A 20,803-nucleotide genomic window follows, 5' to 3' on the forward strand; every position below is an offset into this window, starting at 1 on the left:
GGCGCCTCCTCCCTCCGCTGGGCTCGAAGGGGTCAGTGAGAGCCTGAGTCCCCGGGCCAGTCCTCCAGGGAGCCGGGAGGGGGACAGCTCGCCTGTCCGACGTCCTCCCGGCTCCCGCAGCGGCACCGGCAGCAGCTGCGGCCTGAGAGGACGGGCAGGAGGGAGCTGCCGCCAGAGCACCGGTCCCTGAGGGCCAGCTTCGAGGCGCTCCTCCGACGCTGCTCCCTGTCTGCCGACTCGGTACGTCTGCACCTCCCCCCAGGCCCTCCTCACCGCCCCCGCTCATGCTGGCCCCTCAGCTCTGAGCAGTCAGCTCCCGCGGGACTGTTCTGCCCTGGGGCACGGTGACTGAATCGGGTACTTGTTTGGTGTCGCTGTGGAGTATGGGAAGCACGCGAGGTCTGGCGTGAGGTCCGGCTCCTGGGGCCTCGCAGGGAGGACGGCAAGGGGGCCGAGGCCCGGAGGAGGCAGAGTGACCTCCGCGGGCTGCGTTTCCCGCTCTGTGACAGCGCCCTCGAGCTCTGATACAGCGCTGCGACTCTCAGTAGCTCTGGGTAGTGCCGTTAGACTGAGGGGCTGGGGTCGCCGTTCATGTCCCTCCCTGCAGAAGACGAAGAGGAGGCTGGAGGAGGCGGCCCAGCGCCTGGAATGTCTGTACGACAAGGTCTGCGAGGCGGCGGTGAGTTGGCCTCGCCTTGCTCCTCCTGCCTCTGCCCTCCCACCGGTCCCGGGCGTTTCTCTCCGTAGTTCTCCCTCCCCGAGGCGAGTTCCCCACAGATGGCCTGCATCTTACCTTATCTGAGCCCTCCCAGCCCTCCCATGCTGCCAGGGCAGGTGCTGGCCCGGGCCGGGCCTACTGAACTAAGAGGTGGTCCCTCCACAGCTCTCGCCTCACGTCCTGACCGGGCTCCACGAGGTCGCCCGCTGTGCAGATGCAGGAAGCTTCGAGCGGGCCCTGGCGGCGCATGCCCAGCTGGCGGGCTGCAGCAGCTTCAGCGAGGTGTCCAGCTTCATGCCTGCCCTGAAGGCGGTCCTCACCATGGCGCAGAAGCTGGGCGCGTGAGCCGGGCCGCCTCTCCTGCTGCTACTGTCCTGCAGAAAGGGGGGGGGGGGTTCCGACAGCTTCTGTTGGTTTTTCCCAGCCATCTTGCCTGGCTCCCAGATCTGTGACGCCATAGGATTGGGTGCCTGCGTTTTCCTCTGTATGCCTGGCTGTCTAGGATCTACCGAGACCCTGGCAGCCGCAGCGGCAGGGCGCGGAGCCAGCCCCTCCCTTTCCTCAGTGCGGTCTCCGCCAGGCCTTGGCCAGGCCCTCTTCTCCCCCAGGGACAGTCTGCTGAAGTGGCTTCTGACAGGGTGAAGACGGCTGTTACTTCCAAGCCTGCCTCTGCTGGGATCCGGCTCCTGGGTGTCTGGTGTGCCTTCAGCACTGTGATGCTGACCTGCCTCCTCCCTCGGGCCTCTGACTTCATTTCCCAGCTCCAGATTCTCCTGTAGCCCCAGGGGCCAGAGTTGGCTGTCGCTCACCTTTGAACAGGTCTTGGGCCTGAGGGGTGGATGCTGGTCAGAGCCAAGAAAGGAAACTTGGGTGCTTCTGAAGTGGAACTGCTCATGCGCCAGCAGGGTTAGGGTGGCTGGGGTGGGTGGTGGTAGCTGGGGAAGAACTGCCTCTTGCTGGGAGCCGACTGAGGCCGTAAAGGAGGAGCTGAGGGACTGCAGCCTCCAGGGAACGGCCTCACCCGAGTTTCAGCTTGGCTTCCGGCCTAGACTATTCGCTCAGTGAGTATACGCCCAATTCCGGCGTGGGGTTCACGGTAACGAAAGACTGCCAGTGCTGCTTCTGAGGGTCAGGCCCCGTGTCTCCCAGGGCCACCTGCTCTGGCTGCATTTTCACGGCTGAACTCTGTGTTTGATGCACTGATGTGCTTAATAGTGCAATAAAGCTACTGGATTTGGTTTCCTCGGTCGTCTTCCCATCATTTGTGTCTTCTGGGCCCATTTGGCTGCTCCACCCCTTTTTGGTCCCCTGCCTTTCTGCTTCCTGCGCCCTCTTTAGTCAGGGGAGAGGCTGTGGAGAGACACATTAGAAGAGTTGAATGACGGAAGCTGTCCGGTCCTGCTGACCCACGGATCAGGCTACAAGACTCCATGCAGCATGTGTGGCTACTCTGGTGTGTACGTGTGTATATGTGTGTGTGTGTGTGTGTGTGAGAGAGAGAGAGAGAGAGAGAGAGAGAAAAGAGAGAGAGAGCGCGCGAGCGAGCGTGCGCTGGCCTATCTGCCTGCATCCGTGCCTGCCGTTCAGCTCCAGGGTTTTCCCCAACCACTTCAGGGCTGCACAAAGGGCCTGGGTGTGAAGCCAGGGGGTACCAGGCCTAATCCTGTTGTAGATCCCATGGTGTCTGCAGGCTGGATGTGTGTGTTTGGGAGGGACGGATTGTTAGGCAGTATTTGTTTGTAAAGCCACTTGCTCTGCAGATAATACTTGCACTAACTTCTATTGACGGAGCAGTGTGAGCCCAGGCGAAGTCCTTTCCCAAAGTGTCTTTGAAGCCAAGAGCCCATTGAAGGGAAGAAAGGCAGGGAGAGGGGATTAGTTTGTTCAGCAGCTGTGAATTTCAGTGGGAGGTTGATGAACTCCGAAGTCTTTGTTTAAATTAAAGGGGGGGTAGAAAAAAGCCGCTGCTGGAGCGAGAGCCCCGCTTGGGGCCCTGAACTAACACAAGGAGAAGTCTGAGCTGCGGGGAGCTGTGTGCCGACTGCGGAGACTTTTCCCAAACACTTTCCGAAAAGGTGTTGTGAGAAGAGAAGGGGGCGGAGTGGCGGATTAGCATGTGAAACCAAGTTTTCATGGACTCCGTGGGGGTAGAAGGCTGTTTTAATGGCATTTTGTTCGCCCATTTTCTCTCCTTGAGCCCTTTAGAGATATTGTTTTGCTAAGACAGGCTTTCTTCCCTTCTTTCCAGGCTGAGGATTGCCTCTATGGGAGCCAACATAAATATTTCTCCTCCAGGAATGCGGGTTAATTAAAAGGAAATGAATGAGTGGAAGCATCCAATCCAGACCCACAATAGGCGAGTGCCCTGGCCTGCCCTTCCCTCCCACAACCACAGCACCACCAGCGCCCGCCGACGACCCTGGCTCTGTCTTTGCCCTAACCTGCTGCTCAGGCCAGTGGAGGCTGGGATTCTTTTCAAGCAGAGAAAGCCCTGCCTGTGTGTAGGCTCGCAGGCCAGGGACAGGAAGGAGGCTGTTTCGCCTTGTCACTTCTCAGGACCTCCTCCTGCGTCTGCCCTCTGCCTGAGACAGATGGGCTCCTCTAGAGAGCAGGGAAGAGCCTGGCTTCCAGGACTCGCCTCGCGGTCACGTACCCTACCGTAGGGATAACAAGCCCGGCATCTTTGTGTCAATCTGTAAAACAACGAGGTTGATGAGCCGACCTCAAAGCTACCTTCCAGGGACAGTTCTGGAGTTGTCCATATTTGTAAAGGGAAACACAGGAGACTGACAGGACCCTGAACTCCAGGAAAGCGGGGATGAAGCGGTGTTGCTCACCACGGGGCCTTAACTCTGGTGTTTGCTGAGTGGACAAATGAATGAGTAGACAATGCAAGAGGGGAGCAAAAAAGCAATGCAGACCCAAGGTGGCTCAGTGATGTTTTCTCTGTGGGCCGCAGATGGATCTGGGTCAGACGTGTCTGTTCAGGGGTACAAGACGGTCCCCTCTGGAAGCACTCTCTGGCTTCGGTGGCATGACCCGGAGCTCTCCGGCGGGGGCCACAGTAGATTTCCCCCTCAGGCCGAGACACCTCCCAAGCATGTGCGTGACCACATTGTCCTCTGACGCTCTCCAGGAGCCTTGCCGGAGCTGCTTCGAGTACCTGCCAAGTGGGACAGCTGGGCGGGGAGATGAGGACGGTGAACTAGGCGGTTTCAGAGGCGAGCTGGCGGTGAGGCTCCAGGAGACCCAGGTCTTTCTGCTCAGGAAGGGGAAGCTCTCAGTACAAGTCAGTAGAACCACAAGTGTAGGAGCTAGGCCAGGGCTTTGGGATCTGACCTGGCCGTGGTCTCAATTCAAAATAGGGAGACCTCCTCCTACAGGCCAGCCTTTGGAGCCTCTGCTTCCGCCACCTGCTTGCAGCCACACCTGCTTCCCCTGCTCTGGGAGATGAAGAGGAGGTTGTCTAGCATATGGCCTGCTCTGCTCAGGAAGAGCTGCCCAGTGCTAGACCCGGGTCTGGTCTGGGGTATGCCCTAGCGCCAGGGAGCTGGTGGGAGGGCTCAGTACTGCTTCTCTCTGGGAATAGAACCAGAAGATTCAAGCACTACAAGCAGCAAGCTCTTGGTATTAGTGGATGATTTACTGAAATCCTTGGCACAGTACCCTCAGTCAAGTCAGGACAACCTTGTAGGCCACCAGGGAAGCAGGTTATAGGGAGGATGGTTTCCTGCCAAGCCAGAGGGAGGAGAGAGCCCAGAGATTCTGTCCTCCAGCCCGTCCTGCCCACAACGTCCCCAAGAACAAGTTCAGTCCCTGGGAAAGAAGGGCACACATCACAGTGATTGCAATAAATTAAAGTTCAAGGTGCTAAACTTCCTATTAACAGTTTCATTGTGGGACGTTAACTTGGCACAGGAAGAGGCCCAGTGTCCGGAGTCCTGCCTGTTTGGGAAATCGGGGTAGCCACAAGGAAGCGTCCTAGCGCTGCCTCCCTAGGACCTGGCTTTAGAGGTGCAGAGCGAGGTCTGGCTGGGAAATCGGCTTTATTTACCTCAGCCTTGGCCGGGGGAAGAAGAGGCAAAGTCAGCTGCTCTGGGAGGAAGTCACAAGCAAGGAGAAGGAACCAGAAAGGGCAGGGAATGACTAGCGGTCTGCCCCTACCTAGTTCCCGGACCTCTGGGGGTGTCTGGAGTCCCCTGGGGGCCCGGCCAGGGAAGTCAGTCCTTCACAGTGGCGCCAAGGCGGGTGAGGAGCAAGGCAGGGCGGGGCCTGCCCCTTCTCCCACCCTCACTCTCGGCCTCCAGAAGCCAGGCCTAGAGGCTCTCTCCGCCCAAGGCCACCTTACCCTGCTTCTCTATGGGGAGAGAGGGGAGGGAAAGCATCAGATCCGCGGGTGTCTAAGTCGGCAGTCACCAGAGAACCAAAGCGTGGGGTGGGCTCCGCACGAGGCAGAGGCAGCTGTGGGGGGCCCTAGTGGGAGACAGCGGCCGAAGAGGAAAGCCATAGCTTTACCGGGGCCCCGCGTGAGAGGGTTGCTCCGCCTCCTAAGGCTAGGCCAGGCGGCCGGGCAGCCAGGAACCGGGAGGAAGAGGGCCTGTTCTCATCCCCGTCCCAGGAACAGCAATAGCTCAGAACCTAGGACAAGGAGAACTCAGGCCCGAGTGCGGCTGTGAGGTCAACGCAGACAGCTCTGGGAGAGCCCAGAGGAACCGGGGAAACTGGTTGCAACCGGCAAGCTCCCAGGAGACGGCAGAGTCTCTCCCTCTCCGGGTTGCTATGCTTGGGCGTGCGGGGTCCCCGTCTCCTGGGTTCCTCTATTACTGGGGTCTCTAAACGATGCCAGGGACAGACGGTGCGGCGGCGGGAGGGGAGCCGCCTAGGGCTTCCTCCCGGCCTTGTGGGCAGCGCCCCCCCGCGGCCGCTCCGCGCGGCTGCAGAAGTACTTGGTGATGCGCCGGCGGCACTGCTCGCAGCGGACGGCGCAGCACCAGTGGAACTTGCAGTTGCAGCTGGACACGGTCTCGGCGCGGCGCTCCTCCACCGCCAGCCCGCAGTCCCCGCACAGCCGGCGGCAGCTGCGGCGCTCCCAGCGGCCCAGGGCCCGCCCCCGCCGCAGGCACTCTCGGCCCTCGGTGCCCAGCAGCCCTAGCGTTTTGTTCTCCAGGCAGTAGTCCGGGGAGTCTTCCAGGTGCACGAGCTCCCGGGTGGAGATGGAGCGGAAGGTGTCGGCGATGGCGCCGCGGCCGGCCGCGCTGTTGCCGGCGCCCTGCAGCAGGTCCACCTTGAGCGCCGCGTGGTACTTCTCTTTGAGGTGCGCGCCCACCTCGCGGAACTCGGGCAGCTGCAGCCAGCAGGTCTGCGTGGTGCAGCTGCCGGACACGCCATGGCACTTGCACGTGCGTTTCATGGTGCCCTTCACCGCCTGCGGAGAGAGCCGGCAGTGAGCGGCCGGGAAGCGGCCCCGGGGCTGCGAGGCGTCAGAGCGCGCTCCGGGCCGGCCCGTGCGTGCGATCTGCGCAGCGACTGCAGAGCGGCCCCCGGCGGGACAAGCGGGCCGGCCCCGGGGCCGCGGACCCACCTTGCGGCCGGCCTCGTTGTTGTGCAGGTTCATGGCCGCCCGGGCGTCCTGTCCTGTCTCCAGGGCATCGACGAACTGCTTGGAAATGGCCTCTCCGAAGCCCACGTTGTCACTGCAGCCTCCCCAAAGCCAGCCTTGGCCCCCTGGAAAAGTGCAGGCACAAAGGCCGTTCAGCAGCGGGCGCCGCGTCTCCTGGGCTGCTATTTCTAATTGGGCTTGGGGGGATCAGAGGTGGGCAAGGATGAATGTTGGGTGAGTGCCCTGTACCCGGATTAGTCTCAGTCTAGATGTATTTTTGCCACCTTTGCGTGCCCGCTTCCGGCCTCAGCCAATCCTCCGCTCAGGACTCCGTGACGTCAGTAGTTGCCAAGTAGATTCTCTGTAAAGGGCCCGCGCTTTCCTCCCCTCCCTATAATGTCCCCATCCAAGGGGGCACAGGGGGCACGTGCCCGACTGGTAATGGAATGCGAAAGGGACAAACCGGGGCGGGAAAGGGTGAGGGCAGCTCCAGCACTGCGGCGAAGGAGGGCGTAACGGTTGAGACCCTGGTTAGGGCACCAGTGGCCAGTATCAGGAGGGTCTGGGTTTGGGTCCAGGCTCTGCTCTGGGTTGCAGCTTCCTGCGGGTGCAGGCCCTGGGAGGCTGCAAAGACGGCTCAAGTGCTTGGGTCCCTGCCACCCCCATGGGGGACCTGGATTGGGTTCTCAGTTCCTGGCTCCCTTGTGGCATTTGGGGAGGGAACCAGCGGGCGGGAGTGTTCTGTACCCCCTTCCCCTGCCTTTTAAATAATTTTCTAATTTTTAATTTAATTTTTAAAAGATTATGGAACCCCAAAGGCAGGGATTGAGAGGGAGACACAGCGGCTTCGAGGTGGCAGTGGAGGTGAGTGAGCGCAGGTGCCGAGAGAGGCGTGTGGACGGCCGGCAGCCTGTGTGTGGGAGGAGGGGCACGGGCTTGGGTCTACAGGGAGCGGCGCTCCGCCGGCCGCCGTTAGGTGTGTGTGTAAATGGCCGGGCTGCGCTTGGCCGGTCTGTCGCTGAGGGCTTGGGCTCGGCCTGATCAGCCGTCTCCAGCACGGTTTTCCTCACAGTCACATAGTCCCCCTACCCCACTCGTCTTCCCCGCGGCGACCTCAGCCGGCCGCGCAGCCATCCCCGCGCACTGCTCACCCAGCTGCCCGTTTCGGGAGTCGTCACAGCCGCAGTTGTCAAAATCGCCCAGGCTGCAGTTCCTGGTCAGGGTGTACATGACGCCGGCGGAGCTGATGGCGTGCACGAACGCCGTCTCGCGATTCGCTGGCGGGAAGCCAAGTCCAGAGTGAGCGGGCGGCGGACACGGCGGCCGCCTCCCTGCCTCTGACGCCAGCGCCACCACCGCCCGCGCGCCCGCGGCCCGGCTCCCCACTCCTGTCTTTTCAAGGCCGTCGTTCTGTGACGTCTGTGATTTAGACGGACTTCGGTGGGGAGCAGCGGGGAAGGAGATGGGTCTGGGGGCAGACTGCCGGAAACCCCATCCCCACTCCCTGCTGCAAACGTCGGGGCCGTCGGGGCGGGCGGGGGTCGCGCGCAGTTCCTGGTGAGAGCGCGGGAATGTGGTCTCCAAGTCAGCTGCGCCGCGCCCTGCCCCTCGGCTAGGCTCGCTGAGGCTCGGGGCTGAGAGGCTGAGGGATTCTGGCCCCGACCTACCTTTGGAGGTCGCTTAGATTGTGAGGAAACCTGTAGCCAGCTCGAGGGCCAGCAAGGCAGAGAACTGGGGTGAGTGGGTTTGTGGCGCGGTGAGGATGTCGGGGAAGGAAGGAAAAATCCCTAAGTAAGAAAGAGGCGCAGAGAGGGGAAAAAAGGGCCAGAGAGGGAGGGTGTGGTGGAGGCAGGGCCTGCCTGGGGCTCTAACCTGGGACCAGGGGCCTGGGGAGCCGGCCGAGGCTTCCTTACCACTGCGCAGCCCGCCATGGCTGGACAGCTGCAGGGCGCGCTCCGGGCAGTTCCAGCGGTCCCAGGCAAACTGGTACTTGCATTCCTCAATGCCGCTCTGGGCCCCAGCCGCCACGCTGCTGGAGTAGATCAGGTATGCCTGCGGGGACGCAGGCCGCCATTCAGGCCACGTGGGCAGGGGCTCCTGCCCCCTCCCTCCACCCAAGTGCTTTAAATGTGCCAGCTCATTTGGCATCACGGCCTTGTGAGGTAAGTACCAGGTTAGAGAAACAATTTACCCAAAGCCCCGCAGCTGGGAAATGGCAGCCTGGGGTCAAAGTGGGTTTTACCCTCGGCCCCTCTAACCTTGATTCATTGTACTACACGGCTGCGCCAGATCACACACCCAGGACACTGCAGCCGTTATCCAAGCACACTCTTGGAAAATACTGTCTCAGAGCTGGCAATGCCCTTCCACGGAGAAACCAGGCAGTGCGACCTCAGCACTTTAGAGACGGGTAGCCACCTCCCTCGCCTGCCCTGGGAAGGATGGGGCCTTGCAGCTGTGAAAGACTGTTTCTGCTCTGGGAATTCTGGCCAATCAGCATGAGAGCTCCTGAGTTCTCATCTCAGCTCTGACATTAGTTTGCTGTGTGATTCTGGGCATGTCTCTAACTGTCTCTGGGCCCTAGGTTAGCCATCTGTAACGTATACTACAGCATCATAAAAGATGTGGCTCTAATTAAAAGAAATCCACATGGAGGAGGGTGCTTCAAAAATTCATGGAAAATGGAATTAAAAGATAAGTTCATTCTGATGAAAAACTTTTTGAAGTCCGTGCATGATTTGTTCGTAGTATCCATTTTCCACAAACTTTGTATACTTGATCTTCAGTCAACAAGCTAAGGTTAGTGAATTGTGTGTTAATCAAAGGAACTGCTTCTTACCTTTGGACCAGTCATCAGGAAATTGTTCACGGACCTAGGAAAAAGGAAAGTCACCAAGGATTATGGAGAGACATGGACCAGTTCCTACCTCAGCAAACAGAATTGACAGGAAGAAAGGGAAATGGGTTTTGCCAAGGAGGCATTATGCATCGAGAGCCTAGTAGGGATAATTTCTTTAGTGAAAAGGAATGTGAATACAATTGGTATGGTAGCTTTGGAGTTTAAAGTCAGTTACAGTTTCCAGTGCCATGAAAACCAGAAGCAATGTTTGATGACTGTTTTGCCAAGGAAGCTTTACCCACTATGCCACAGCGCCGGCCCCCAGGGAATGCACTATTGGTGTGGCCAACTCGGGAAATTACCCTGAGTGCGGGAAGCCAGCCTCAGAAGGAGGCGCTCCGCATGGGCCTATGTATGCAGTGTTAGAGCTGGGAATGGACTGGGATCTCAGAGGTTTGGGAGGGGAGTGGGTGTGGCTATAATGAGCCTTGGGGTGTCCATCGACCTTGACTGGTGGTGGTTGCACAAGGCTGCACCTAGGGCAAAATTACATTCAGCTATATACACCCGAGCACATGTGTGTACAGGTGTATGTCAAAATGACCCCGCCCCTCAAGTAAATTAAATTTTTAATTGGCAAAGTCTGAGTAGGCTATGAACATTATACTGTAGTTGTAAGATGTTACCAGTGGGGGAGGTTGAGGAAAAGGCACTTGAAACTTCCTTGTACATTTCTTTGCCATTTTTTCAAATCCATAATTATAGAAAATCAAATGTTGAATACACACATATGTGCATATGAGCATATATGATCTGCAGTGTTGGAAATTTGGGGAATGAATTCAGAGTAGGCATTTGAAAATTATAAAAATATATTACCCATCATCTTTTTCCCACTACGAGATAAAAGATAATCTGGGAGTCACCTGTATCGTTCCAAGAACGTTGCTACACTCCTGCAGTTCTGAAGGCCAGAGGGCACTGAGCACCACCAGGAAGGTCTTGGAAATGAACTTGGAAATGGACTAAGAAAGTTCAGTCTCTTGAGGGTCCAAAAGGGCTTGACTGGCTCTCTTCACATAAAACGTACCTAAGATGTGCATAGTTTCCCCCCCACCACCACCTGTTTGAAAGGCAGAGCACACACACACACACAGAGATTCCATCCTCTGATTCATTCCCCAAATGCCCCCAACAGCCAGGGCTAGGGCAGGCCAAAGTTAGGAGCCTAGAACCCCATCTGGGTCTCCTGTGTGGGTGGCACGGGCTCAAGTACTTGGGCCATCATCTGCTGCCTTCCCAGGTGCATTGACAGAGAGCTGGATGGGAAGCCAGGTAGCTGGACTTTAATGTGGGTGCAGGTGTCCCCAGCAGGGGCTTAACCCACTGTGCCATGAGGCCTGCTTCTCAAAAGACCTTCTGGATTTGGGGCATTTTTGAATTTCAGATTTTCAGGTTAGAGATGCTCACCCTGTTGTTACCAAACTGGGAGGCCACAGATAAGAAGACAAAAAAGATTCTGAAAGAGCTATAATAGAATTTTAGAAAATCGCAGAGGACTACTACATCTAACAGAACTAACCGTCTAAAGTCAGGCAGACAAAATTAAGTCAGCTGGAAAGAAGCACTGCTGTGTGGAGAACAGGGGTACCGCAAAGCACAGAAATAAATTCAGAAGAATTGAAATGACTTCACAGTGGCCGAAGACATTATGGGTTTGGAGGCAAATTTCTGAACCCTAAAGGTTGGTGTCGGAGGAGTTGGCAAGGCCCTTTGACTCCCTTTGACCCAAGGAAACGAGCCTGAGCCTGCGCTGACTCAGCAGGGCGGTCTCTAGGTTAGGAATGATGTTCAAAGATTTTGGATGGTACCAAGCCAGAGAAAAACTGGTTACCGTTTCATAAGACAAACATCCAGAAAGGAAGCAAAGTAACAACAACAAGAGAAAAGGAGTGACAAAGGAGAAAACTGCCGTAAGCCAGGTGAAGATTCCTCCTATGAGAGGCTTCTAGACTGGAACTTTGGGGAGTAATGGGCAGAGGTTCTAGAGGACTCTGTATTCCTAGAAGACCCTATGGTATGTAAAGATTTGTATGTATGATATTCGGACCTACCCCAAATTAATGAATCAGGTATAAATGAGCACCTGGTGTGAGACAGAATGTAATCCTCATTTGGACAAAGTTCTCGTAGAGACCCTTGAGCTATCTGCAGACATATTTGAGTCATATCCAAAATCTCCAGTATTAAGATCGTGTCCTGTGGTGAGCACCCAATGAGGCTTTTGCTCTTGATTAATGAGACAATGGTGTGATGTCACTTGAGGGAGAGGTAAAACAGAGATTGCCAAAAGCATGGTTAACGTGTCCTGTGAAAGAGGCAGAGGACCCAAAAGGAATTTAAATATGTGCATGGGTGCACCTAGGGACAGTCATATTATTGGAAGAGCTGTGCTAACAAACATGGCCGATGGAAAGTTCAACAGATAGAGACTCCCTCCAGATAGAGCATAGTACACCCAGTATGTTCCCAGGGGGACACAAGCTTCCCATTCCCCACAAGTAGCTTCAGCACTTGCTGAGATGCCACCCAGACTGGCTGCCATTCAATGGGTTTATACCTTTCTGCACCCTCCCAACTATTCCTAGATCCCTTTTCTTGAACACCAGACTTCTGTAGTCAGCTGTATTTCTTTTAAAAAATTTTATTTGATTTATTTGAAAGGCATACACAGAGGGAAAGAGGGATATATATATATATATATATATATATATATATATATATATAGAGAGAGAGAGAGAGAGAGAGAGAGAGAGATTTCTCATCTGCTGGCTTACTTCCCAAATGCCAGCAATGGTTAGGGCTGGGCTAGGCTGAAGCCAGAAGCCAAAAATGTTCAACCTGATATCCCATGTGACAGAGGCCCAATTACTTGAGCCATTAGCTGTAGCCTCCCAGGGCCTGCATAAGTAGGAATCAAGAGCAGAGCCAGTTCCTGCAGCGCCGGCACACCGGGTTCTAGCCCTGGTTGGGTTGCCGGATTCTGTCCCGGTTGTTCCTCTTCCAGTCCCGCACTCTGCTGTGGCCCAGGAGTGCAGTGGAGGATGGCCCAAGTGCTTGGGCCCTGCACCTGCATGGGAGACCAGGAGAAGCACCTGGCTCCTGGCTTTGGATCATTGCAGTGCGCCGGCCATAGCAGCCATTTGGGGGGTGAACCAACGGAAAAGGAAGACCTTTCTCTCTTTCTCTTTCTCTCTCACTGTCCACTCTGCCTGTAAAAAAAAAAAAAAAGCGCAGAACCAGAACTTGAACCCAAGCACTCTGATATGGGCTGTGTGCATCCCACACAAATGCCTGCCTCCCCAAGCTACATTCTTGTATTTCCCCTTTGTTCTTTTTTTTTTTTTTTCTTTTTTTTTTTTTTTTTTGACAGGCAGAGTAGACAGTGAGAGAGAGAGACAGAGAGAAAGGTCTTCCTTTTGCCATTGGTTCACTCTCCAATGGCCGCTGTGGCCGGCGCACCACGCTGATCCGAAGGCAGGAGCCAGGTGCTTCTCCTGGTCTCCCATGGGGTGCAGGGCCCAAGCACTTGGGCCATCCTCCACTGCACTCCCTGGCCACAGCAGAGAGCTGGCCTGGAAGAGGGGCAACCGGGACAGAATCTGGCACCCCGACCGGGACTAGAACCTGGTGTGCCGGCACCGCAAGGCGGAGGATTAGCTTAGTGAGCCGTGGCGCCGGCCCCCCTTTGTTCTTAACAGGCATCTCAAACATTTGTCTGAACTGAAGCTCCTGCTCCTTGCTGTCACTACTCTAACATGTTCTTTCTCCATTTAAGGTCTCATTGCTTAGACAAAATTCTCAGAAGGTCATCTTTGATTCCTTTCTTTCAGATGGCCTCAAGTCCTCCCAGCTCTACCTTACCACATATCCAGAATCTAGCCAGTTCTCCATGCGTTACTGTTACCCCCGGGGTTTAAGCTGTCATCATGTCCGGATTACTGTAAAAGCCTTCTGAATTGATCCCCTTACTTTCGCCCTTATTCTTCCCCATTCTGTTCTCAAAACGATTGGTTGCTGTAAAGATTAGCTCCAAAAATACAAAGAAAATCTTGTCATTGTTTGCTTCAAATTCTGTAATAGGTTCCTATCCCCTGCAGTGTAGAAGTCAAAAGCTTATCAAGGTTTGTAAAATCCCACACGAGCTGGCCTCTACTTATCCTTCTGACCCAGTCTCCCGCTACTTGCCCCTCGCTACTCTGCTGCAGCCATTGGGTCTCCTCGTTGTTCCTCAAACACACCAGGACTCTGCGCTCCCCGGGTCTTTGCACTTGCCATGTTCTCTTCCTGGAAGACTCTTCACTAAGGTATCCATATGGCTTGTTCTGTCATCGACATCAGCCTTTTAATCAAAGGTGCCATTCTCCTTGCGGCTTTCCTTCATTATTCTGTTTAAAATTGCAGCCTCCTCCACTACCCATTTGTTTTTCCTAGGCACGGTTTATCACTTTACTCTGCATGTGTTAGGTATTTATTTGCTTACTGTTTGCTTCCCCCCACTGCACAATAAGCTCCGATAAAGCAGATTTTGGGGGGATCTGTTTTGTTCACCAAGTATTACCAGTGCCTGGAAACAGCACACATTTAATAAATACTTGTCGAGTGGGAGAATGAAGGAGCCCACCTTTAGGGTGGGAGTAGGAAGACATATCACCCGAGGACTTGGAAGGAGAACAGAACTATCCAGAGAGACAGGGCGACGGGAGCCTCTCTTGTTCATGCCCACGGCTTTAGCTGTCATGAAGACACATGCCTCCTGAGTCCTTCCCTTCAGCCCTGACTTCTATTTTGAAAACCAGAGCTGTATTTCCAAATGAATGCTAGGTTTCTCCATCGGGAATGTTTGAATTGTCAAGACAGCATATCTAAAAGCCAGCTCATCTTCCCTGCCAAACCGGCCACTTCTCCGGACTTCACTACTCTTTGTTAAAGAATCGTTTTATTCCCAAGTCTACTCTCAGCATCCAGTTACCAGTTCCCTCTCCCTATTCTCATCATCACAGCCCAATGCTTCAAAGGTACCATTAAGAAAGTAAAGGCAACTCACAGAATGGGAGGAAAATATTTGAAAAGCATTTATATGATAAGAAATTAATATCCAGAGAACTCTTTAAATTCAACAACTGATCAACCAACCAATTTAAACATGGGCAAAGGACTTGAACAGACATTATCCAAAGAAGATGTACAGCTGGTCAATAAGCTGGAGGATGCTCACATTATCAGTCATCAAAGAGATACAAATAAAAACCACAGCAACAATCACATCCACTAAGGTGGCCAAATTTTTAATTTTTAAGATTTATTTATTTACTTGAAAGTCAGTTACACAGAGAGAGAAGGAGAGACAGAGAGAGAGAGAGAAAGAGAGAGAGAGAGAGGTCTTCCATCCGCTGGTTCACTCCCCAATTGGCCACAATGGCCGGAGCTGTGCCAATCCGAAGCCAGGAGCCAAGAGCTTCTTCTGGATCTCCCATCTGAGTGCAGGCACCCAAGGACTTGAGCCATCTTTTAATGCTTTCCCAGGCCATACCTGGGATCAGAAGTGGAGCAGCTGGGACTCAAACCGGTGCACATATGGGATGCTGGCACTGCAGGCAGCGGCTTTACCTGCTATGCCACAGTGCCGGCCCCCGTGGCTAAACTTAAAAAGAGAGATGACATCAAGTGTTGGTGAGGATATGGAGGAATTAGAACCCTCAAACGTAGCTGGAGGGATTCTAAAATGCACCAGACACTTTGGAAAATAGTCTGGCATCAAAAGGTTAACCTCAGGCTCAAAAGGTTAAATATGGAGCTCCCATGTGACCCAGCAATTCCACTCCTATTCAAAAGAATTGCAAGCATATATCCAAGAAAAGCCTGTACTTGCAGCAGCATTGTTCATAGCAGCATTGTTCATATTAGCCACAAAGCCGATGTCCATTGACTGATGTGAACAATTAAACTGTAGTATATCCATAGTGGAATATTATTTGGCCATAGAAAGACATGAAGGTGGGGCTGGCATTGTGGCATAGCAGGTAAAGCTGCCCATGTTGGCCCTGGTTCAAAAAGTCTGAGACTTTTTTTTTTTAATTTTTATTTATTTTATTTGAGAGGTAGAGTTACAGACAGTGAGAGGGAGATACAGAAAGATCTTCCTTCCATTGGTTCACTCCCCAAATGGCTGCAACAGCCGGAGCTGTGCCAATCCAAACCCAGGAGCCAGGAGCCTCTTCCTGGTCTCCCACATGGGTGCAGGGTCCCCAGGACCTGGGCCGTTTTCCATTGTTTTCCCAGGCCATAGCAGAGAGCGGGACTGGAAGTGGAGCAGCTGGGACTAGAACTGGTGCCCATATTGGATGCCAGCGCCACAGGTGGAGGATTAACCTACTGCGCCATGGCACTGGCCCCTAGTCCACTTCTGATCCAGCTCCCTACGAATATGCCTGGGAAAGCAACAGACCTTGCCACCTATGTAGCAGACCCAGAGGAAGCTCCTGGCTTTGGCCTGGCCCAGACCTGGCTGTTGTGGCCATTTGTGGAGTGAACCAGTGAATGGAAGACTCTCTCCTTCTCTCTCTCTGTAACTCTACCTTTCAAATAAAGAACTAAGTCTTAAAAAGAAAAAAAAAAGACATGAAGGACTGATACATGCTATAACATGAATGAATCTTGAAAATCTCATTCTAGGTGAAGGAAGCCACACAAAAGGTCATTAGTTATCTATATGTAGTTCCCAGAATTGCAATTCCACAGAAACTGGAAGTAGAACAGCAGTTGCTGGGGCTGTGAGGAGGAGGCGTGGCACGTGGCTGATAATGGATAAGGGGTTTCTTCTTGGGGGGCTAAAATGTTCCAAAATTGATTGTGGTGAGGGTTGCACAAGTCAATAAATTTACAAGCCCACCCCCCCCCCCTTTTTTTTAAACACTTTAAAGATGAGTTTATGGGATGGGGATTATATCTCAATAAAGTGGTTATTTAAAATCTTATTCCTAAGTATTTAGTTCAGAAGTCACAGCCAGCACTTCTGGAAGCTTCCCAGCAACTTTTTCCTGTCTCATTTTAAGGAGGCTCTTCACTCCCTTATACCTGACTGCGGGGAGAGGCCGTCTTCATTAGCTTGGGATACTCTTCAGCCCCTAACAAAGAAAGTCCTCCATAAAAAGGGATTAAACTGGGCCAGTGTCGTGGTTTAGAGGGTAAAGCCACTGCATGTGACACCCACATCCCGTTTGGGCACCAGCTCGAGTCCCAGCTGGTCCACTTCTGATACAACTGCTCTCTGCTATGGCCTGGGAAAGCAGTGGAGGATGGCCCAAGTGCTTGGGCCCCTGCACCCATGTGGAGACCTGGAAGAAGCTCCTGGCTTCCGGCTTCGACCTGGCTAGTGAACCAGTGGGTAGAAGATTCCTTCTCTCTCTATCTCCCCTGTCTCCCTCTCTCTGACTTTCAAAATAAATAAATAAATTTTTAAAGGGATTGAACCAAGGGATTTGGGAAAAGTGGATGGGAGGATCATCACACGCACCAGAGAACTGGAGGAGGAAGGTTTGGGATGTGGGCAGGGAGTCTGTGGGGAGCCTGTGCTTCCGCTCCCTTTTCCATGCGGGGAGCAGATGACTGCTCCCAGCAAGATGGCAGACGGTGAACACGGAGCATGTGGACAACGTGCACACAGAGGGCAGTGTTAGAGTCCCACCTTCAGCAAAGTCAATGGAACACATGTGATGCTACACCATTAGGGTTGTTCTTCACAGTAATCAGGTGTAAATGGTAAGCAATTTATATACACAATTCTAGTTGTGCTTTTACACTGCCAAGTAAAAATTTTATAGCTGTTTCTTGTCCTATTGCTAGCATATATATGTATTTGTTTGCATATAGTTATATATTGATACCATAGGCATTTTAATGTATAAAGCATAAGAATAACATTTACTGAGACTGACGCTGTAATGCAGTGGGTTAAAGCCCCAGCCTGAGGTGTCAGCATCCCATATGGGTGCCAGTTCTAGTGCCAGCTGCTCCTTTTCCAATCCAGCTCTCTGCTATGGCCTGGGAAAGCAGAAGATGGCCCAAGTTCTTGGGCCCCTGCACCCGCGTGGGAGACCCGGAAAAAGCGCCTGTCTCCTGACTTCTGATCAGCTCATCTCCAGCTGTTAAGGCCATTTGGGGAGTGAACCAGCAGATGGAAGACCTCTCTCTCTGTCTCTACCTCTCTAACTCTCTCCCATGTGGGTGCAGGGGTCAAGCACTTGAGCTATCTTCTGCTGCTTTTTCAGACACATTAGCAGAAAGCCAGATTGGAAGTGGAGCAGCCAGGTCTCGAACTGACACACGTATGTGATGCTGGCGTTGCAAGTGGTGGCTTAACCCTTTACACCACAGTGCTGGTCCCAATTTTAGTATATGTGCTGCTGAAGTGAGCACTGTTGACTTTTTAGAAGTATCTTCTATCCCCCTTTAGAGTTGTGCTTTTCCACTTGATTATTAAAACTGTCATTTGTGTACAAAGCTCTTCCGGGATCTAGTCACACAGTTCTTCCAGTTTTGGCCTGCAGCCTCCCCTCCCAGGACCCTTGCAGTCCCCTTTGTTGGACGGGCACTGAGGGGCTTGCTGACATTCACCGCAAGCCTCGTCACTGCCCCTTCTTGGCTCTTCCTTTAGAGGGAATGCGCTCTCTGAAGGATTCCGCAGATGCTCATTTCAGTAAACTTCCGGAGCCTGCAGTCTCACCAGTTCTCCTGACGTGCCCAGAACCCAAGCGGTGGGCCCACCATGGAGCCCCTTCCAAGGATGCAAAGACACAGGAGCCTGGGAGAACGGACAACGGTTGCTTGGTGCTCTTGAGCTGCCCTTCCTGGGCTTGGCCTTCAAGGCCTTGTGCTGAGTGCCCAGCTCACCCAGGGGCAATGCGCACCAGCCTTGGCACACTGCCATCACCGACTCACCCATCCTGGACCTCTGCCACCCCCATGGTGACTCTCTGGAGAAGCAGCATAGGGCACGTGCTGATTCCAGGGAGGACTCTCTGAGGCCCTTTAGTACCCTGGGTGCCGTCAGCTTCTATTGACTAAAAACAAAACCGCGGGGCTCAGGGCCTGGGCAAGTGAGAGAATCCCTCAGCAAGGCTGAGCCTGAGACGCCAGCTCTGCCACCATCCCCAGCTGCCTGAAGGGCGGCCTTTGGTGAGATCGCCTCCCCCAGGACTGCCTCTGGCCTTGCTGTCAGCCCTGTGGAGGACATGAGCGACTGCCAAGCTCCACGGAGTCCCATGAACTGTCAGGTGGCCATGGTGCCTGGCCCAGACCTGACTGTACAGTGCATGGGTGTGCTCTGGGAAGGTCCCTGGGCCCTGGCTCCAGAGATTCTGGGTTGGCAGTGGGTACAGGGGAGGATGACAAGAGACAGAGGAGGTGGCAGGAATCTGCATTACCACTTCCTGCGAGGGCTGTGTTGCAGGCGATCCTCAGACTCCAGAGGGAGAGGACAGAGGGGCCTCCAGCACCTGATTCCTGAGTTGGCATTTGAGGGTCTGGGAGACTGAAGTTCTTTCTTTCGTCTTCTGGAAAATGGCTGCTCTGCCTGCACCCATCTCAAGCCCGGGGGTGGTCTCTCCTTTTTGCTGGAAGGAGCACCTTTTGGTTCTGGCCGCTCTCAAAGCCCTTGCTGAGGTCTACCTGAAGGCTGGGCCTCTGCACTGGGCCAGGACATCGCTGATCTTCCCTTCCCTGCAGGTCTCCTCTGTAGCCCAGGGCATTTCCCCAGCAGCTGCCGCTGACTTGCTGCTTGCCATCTTCCCCATTCCACAGGGAGGTCTTCCTGGGTGGAATACGAACTGGATTCCTGGTTTTCATCCTTGTGCTCCAGCTCTTCTGCTCCCTCCCTCCACTCCCAGGAGCCTTGAAGGCCACAGCTCTTCCACATTTATGGACTTGGTCCTTAAGTGGATCTTTCACTCACTCTTTGGCCCATGCTTTGCCCTATAAGCTTCAAAGGCCACCTCATTAACCAAGTTAATTCACTAACAGCCATCAGATTCTCTCTCTCTCTCCCCCCTCCCCCCTCTCCCCCTCCCTCTTTCTCTCTCTTCCCTTCATGCTGAGCATTCACAATAAGGCCCCACTGTAAGTGGCTTCTGCTGTCACCTGCTCCACCTAGGCTGATTAGCCCAGCTGTGTCCTCCTGTCCTTGTGGTCCCACCTTCCAGCCTGGCTCCTCTAACACCTGATCTTACGAGGCAGCTCTTCCCTGTCCTGTCTTCATTACCATCCTTTTGCTGGGTGTTAAGCCACCATCCACAGATATGGATGGGTTAGCAGTGTGAGGCTGTGGGGGATCTCCAAGACAGAGCCCTGCAGATCTTATGTCATTTTCCCCATTGCTGCACTCTCTCGGAACCTTCAAACCTGGTGACACCTCAGTGGCTGTCCCGAGCCATAGTTGAGCCACATTTCAAAATGCTTCTATCGAGGGCACTGCACCTCCTCAATCACCCCCTGTCCTTCAGCAACACATAGCTTCTCCCCAGGCCGCACTGCCTCCCGAATTGCCTATTCCATAATCAGCCTGATCAGGCACTTGTTGCCCCAGGGAGCAGAGCCAGGAGGGGAGGGACTTTGGATCAACCTAAATACAAATGCCATTGCTTCTGGTTAAGTTCTTGGAGTGTCTCCAAGTTTTTCTTCCTTTGTTTGTTTGTGTGATTTGGTTGTGTGCGTCTGTGTATTGCTTTTAACTTAACATTCATTGTTGACAGATACACACACACTAAGCTCCTCTTTGTCTGATACCATTTGAAGAAGCTGACATGACTTTACCACCTTAGGAAGTTCCCAGAAAATTGCAAGTTTCCCTTCTCTGTCAATCACGCCTAATTGTGCACAAGGAGTTTAAGCCACTATCCAATTAGTTTCAACCATTTCTTCCTATTTTTGGAGCAGTTCTCCAAGCTAGCAAAGCCCACGAAACAGTCTGCGCCATACATCAAATTGTATGGCTGGCAGTGTGGAGCCATGGTGAGAACACACACACCTCTGGCACAGGATGGCAGTGGACAGGAGCGCCAGGCACCATGCTGCTCCTCACACCTGCTGTGCCCCTTGCACCCTAGGACCTTGTTACTAGGCCAAGTGCCTGAACTGCACTCCCTCTGCAGAAGCTGCTCGGTTGGGTGTAGCGAGCTTCTTGCGGGCCAGCCCCACGCACCGCCAAGTGTGCCCCCATCGTCTGTACCAGTGGCTGATGTGGTTTACGCTTAAGTTAGGATTCCCTTTCTCTCTGCCTCACAGGTATTGGTGTTTTTTCAAAGCAAAGTTCCTGAGTATGCCCAGAATTTGACATTTTCTTTTTTCTTCTTTTTAAAAATTTATTTGAAAGGCAGAGAGAGAGAGACACAGAGATATTGAGAGACAGAGACGCAAACAGAGAGCATGCATCTCCTGCTTCACTCCCCAAGTGTCTGCAACAGCTGAGGCTGAGCCAGGTGGAAGCAAGGAGCTGGCAACTCAATCTGGGGTCTCCCACATGGGCGGCAGGGACCCATTTACTTGAGCCGTCACCCACTGCCCAGTCAGGGCTGGGCCAGGCCAAAGCCCA

The 20,803-nt window shown here is 53.8% G+C and overlaps 2 protein-coding genes across 22 annotated transcripts in view; one reads left to right on the plus strand and one right to left on the minus strand.

Moving 5' to 3' along the window:
• SEC31B (SEC31 homolog B, COPII coat complex component) overlaps window positions 1-1,960 on the plus strand; it is a 35,624-nt gene extending 33,664 nt beyond the window's left edge. For all 19 annotated transcript variants that reach the window (XM_070057389.1, XM_070057383.1, XM_070057381.1 and 16 more), the window contains 3 exons: window positions 121-240; window positions 608-679; window positions 884-1,960. In XM_070057389.1, coding sequence (XP_069913490.1) covers window positions 121-240; window positions 608-679; window positions 884-1,063 — 372 coding nt within the window. In that variant the 3' untranslated portion in view covers window positions 1,064-1,960. The remainder of the gene's footprint in view (window positions 1-120; window positions 241-607; window positions 680-883) is intronic.
• WNT8B (Wnt family member 8B) overlaps window positions 1,672-20,803 on the minus strand; it is a 49,166-nt gene continuing 30,034 nt past the window's right edge. For all 3 annotated transcript variants that reach the window (XM_017348494.3, XM_051823503.2, XM_051823504.2), the window contains 5 exons: window positions 9,157-9,190; window positions 8,231-8,369; window positions 7,469-7,594; window positions 6,300-6,442; window positions 1,672-6,143 (listed from right to left, as the gene is read on the minus strand). In XM_017348494.3, coding sequence (XP_017203983.2) covers window positions 5,598-6,143; window positions 6,300-6,442; window positions 7,469-7,594; window positions 8,231-8,369; window positions 9,157-9,190 — 988 coding nt within the window. In that variant the 3' untranslated portion in view covers window positions 1,672-5,597. The remainder of the gene's footprint in view (window positions 6,144-6,299; window positions 6,443-7,468; window positions 7,595-8,230; window positions 8,370-9,156; window positions 9,191-20,803) is intronic.

Source organism: Oryctolagus cuniculus, chromosome 15, assembly GCF_964237555.1.
Source record: "Oryctolagus cuniculus chromosome 15, mOryCun1.1, whole genome shotgun sequence".
Taxonomy (NCBI): domain Eukaryota; kingdom Metazoa; phylum Chordata; class Mammalia; order Lagomorpha; family Leporidae; genus Oryctolagus; species Oryctolagus cuniculus.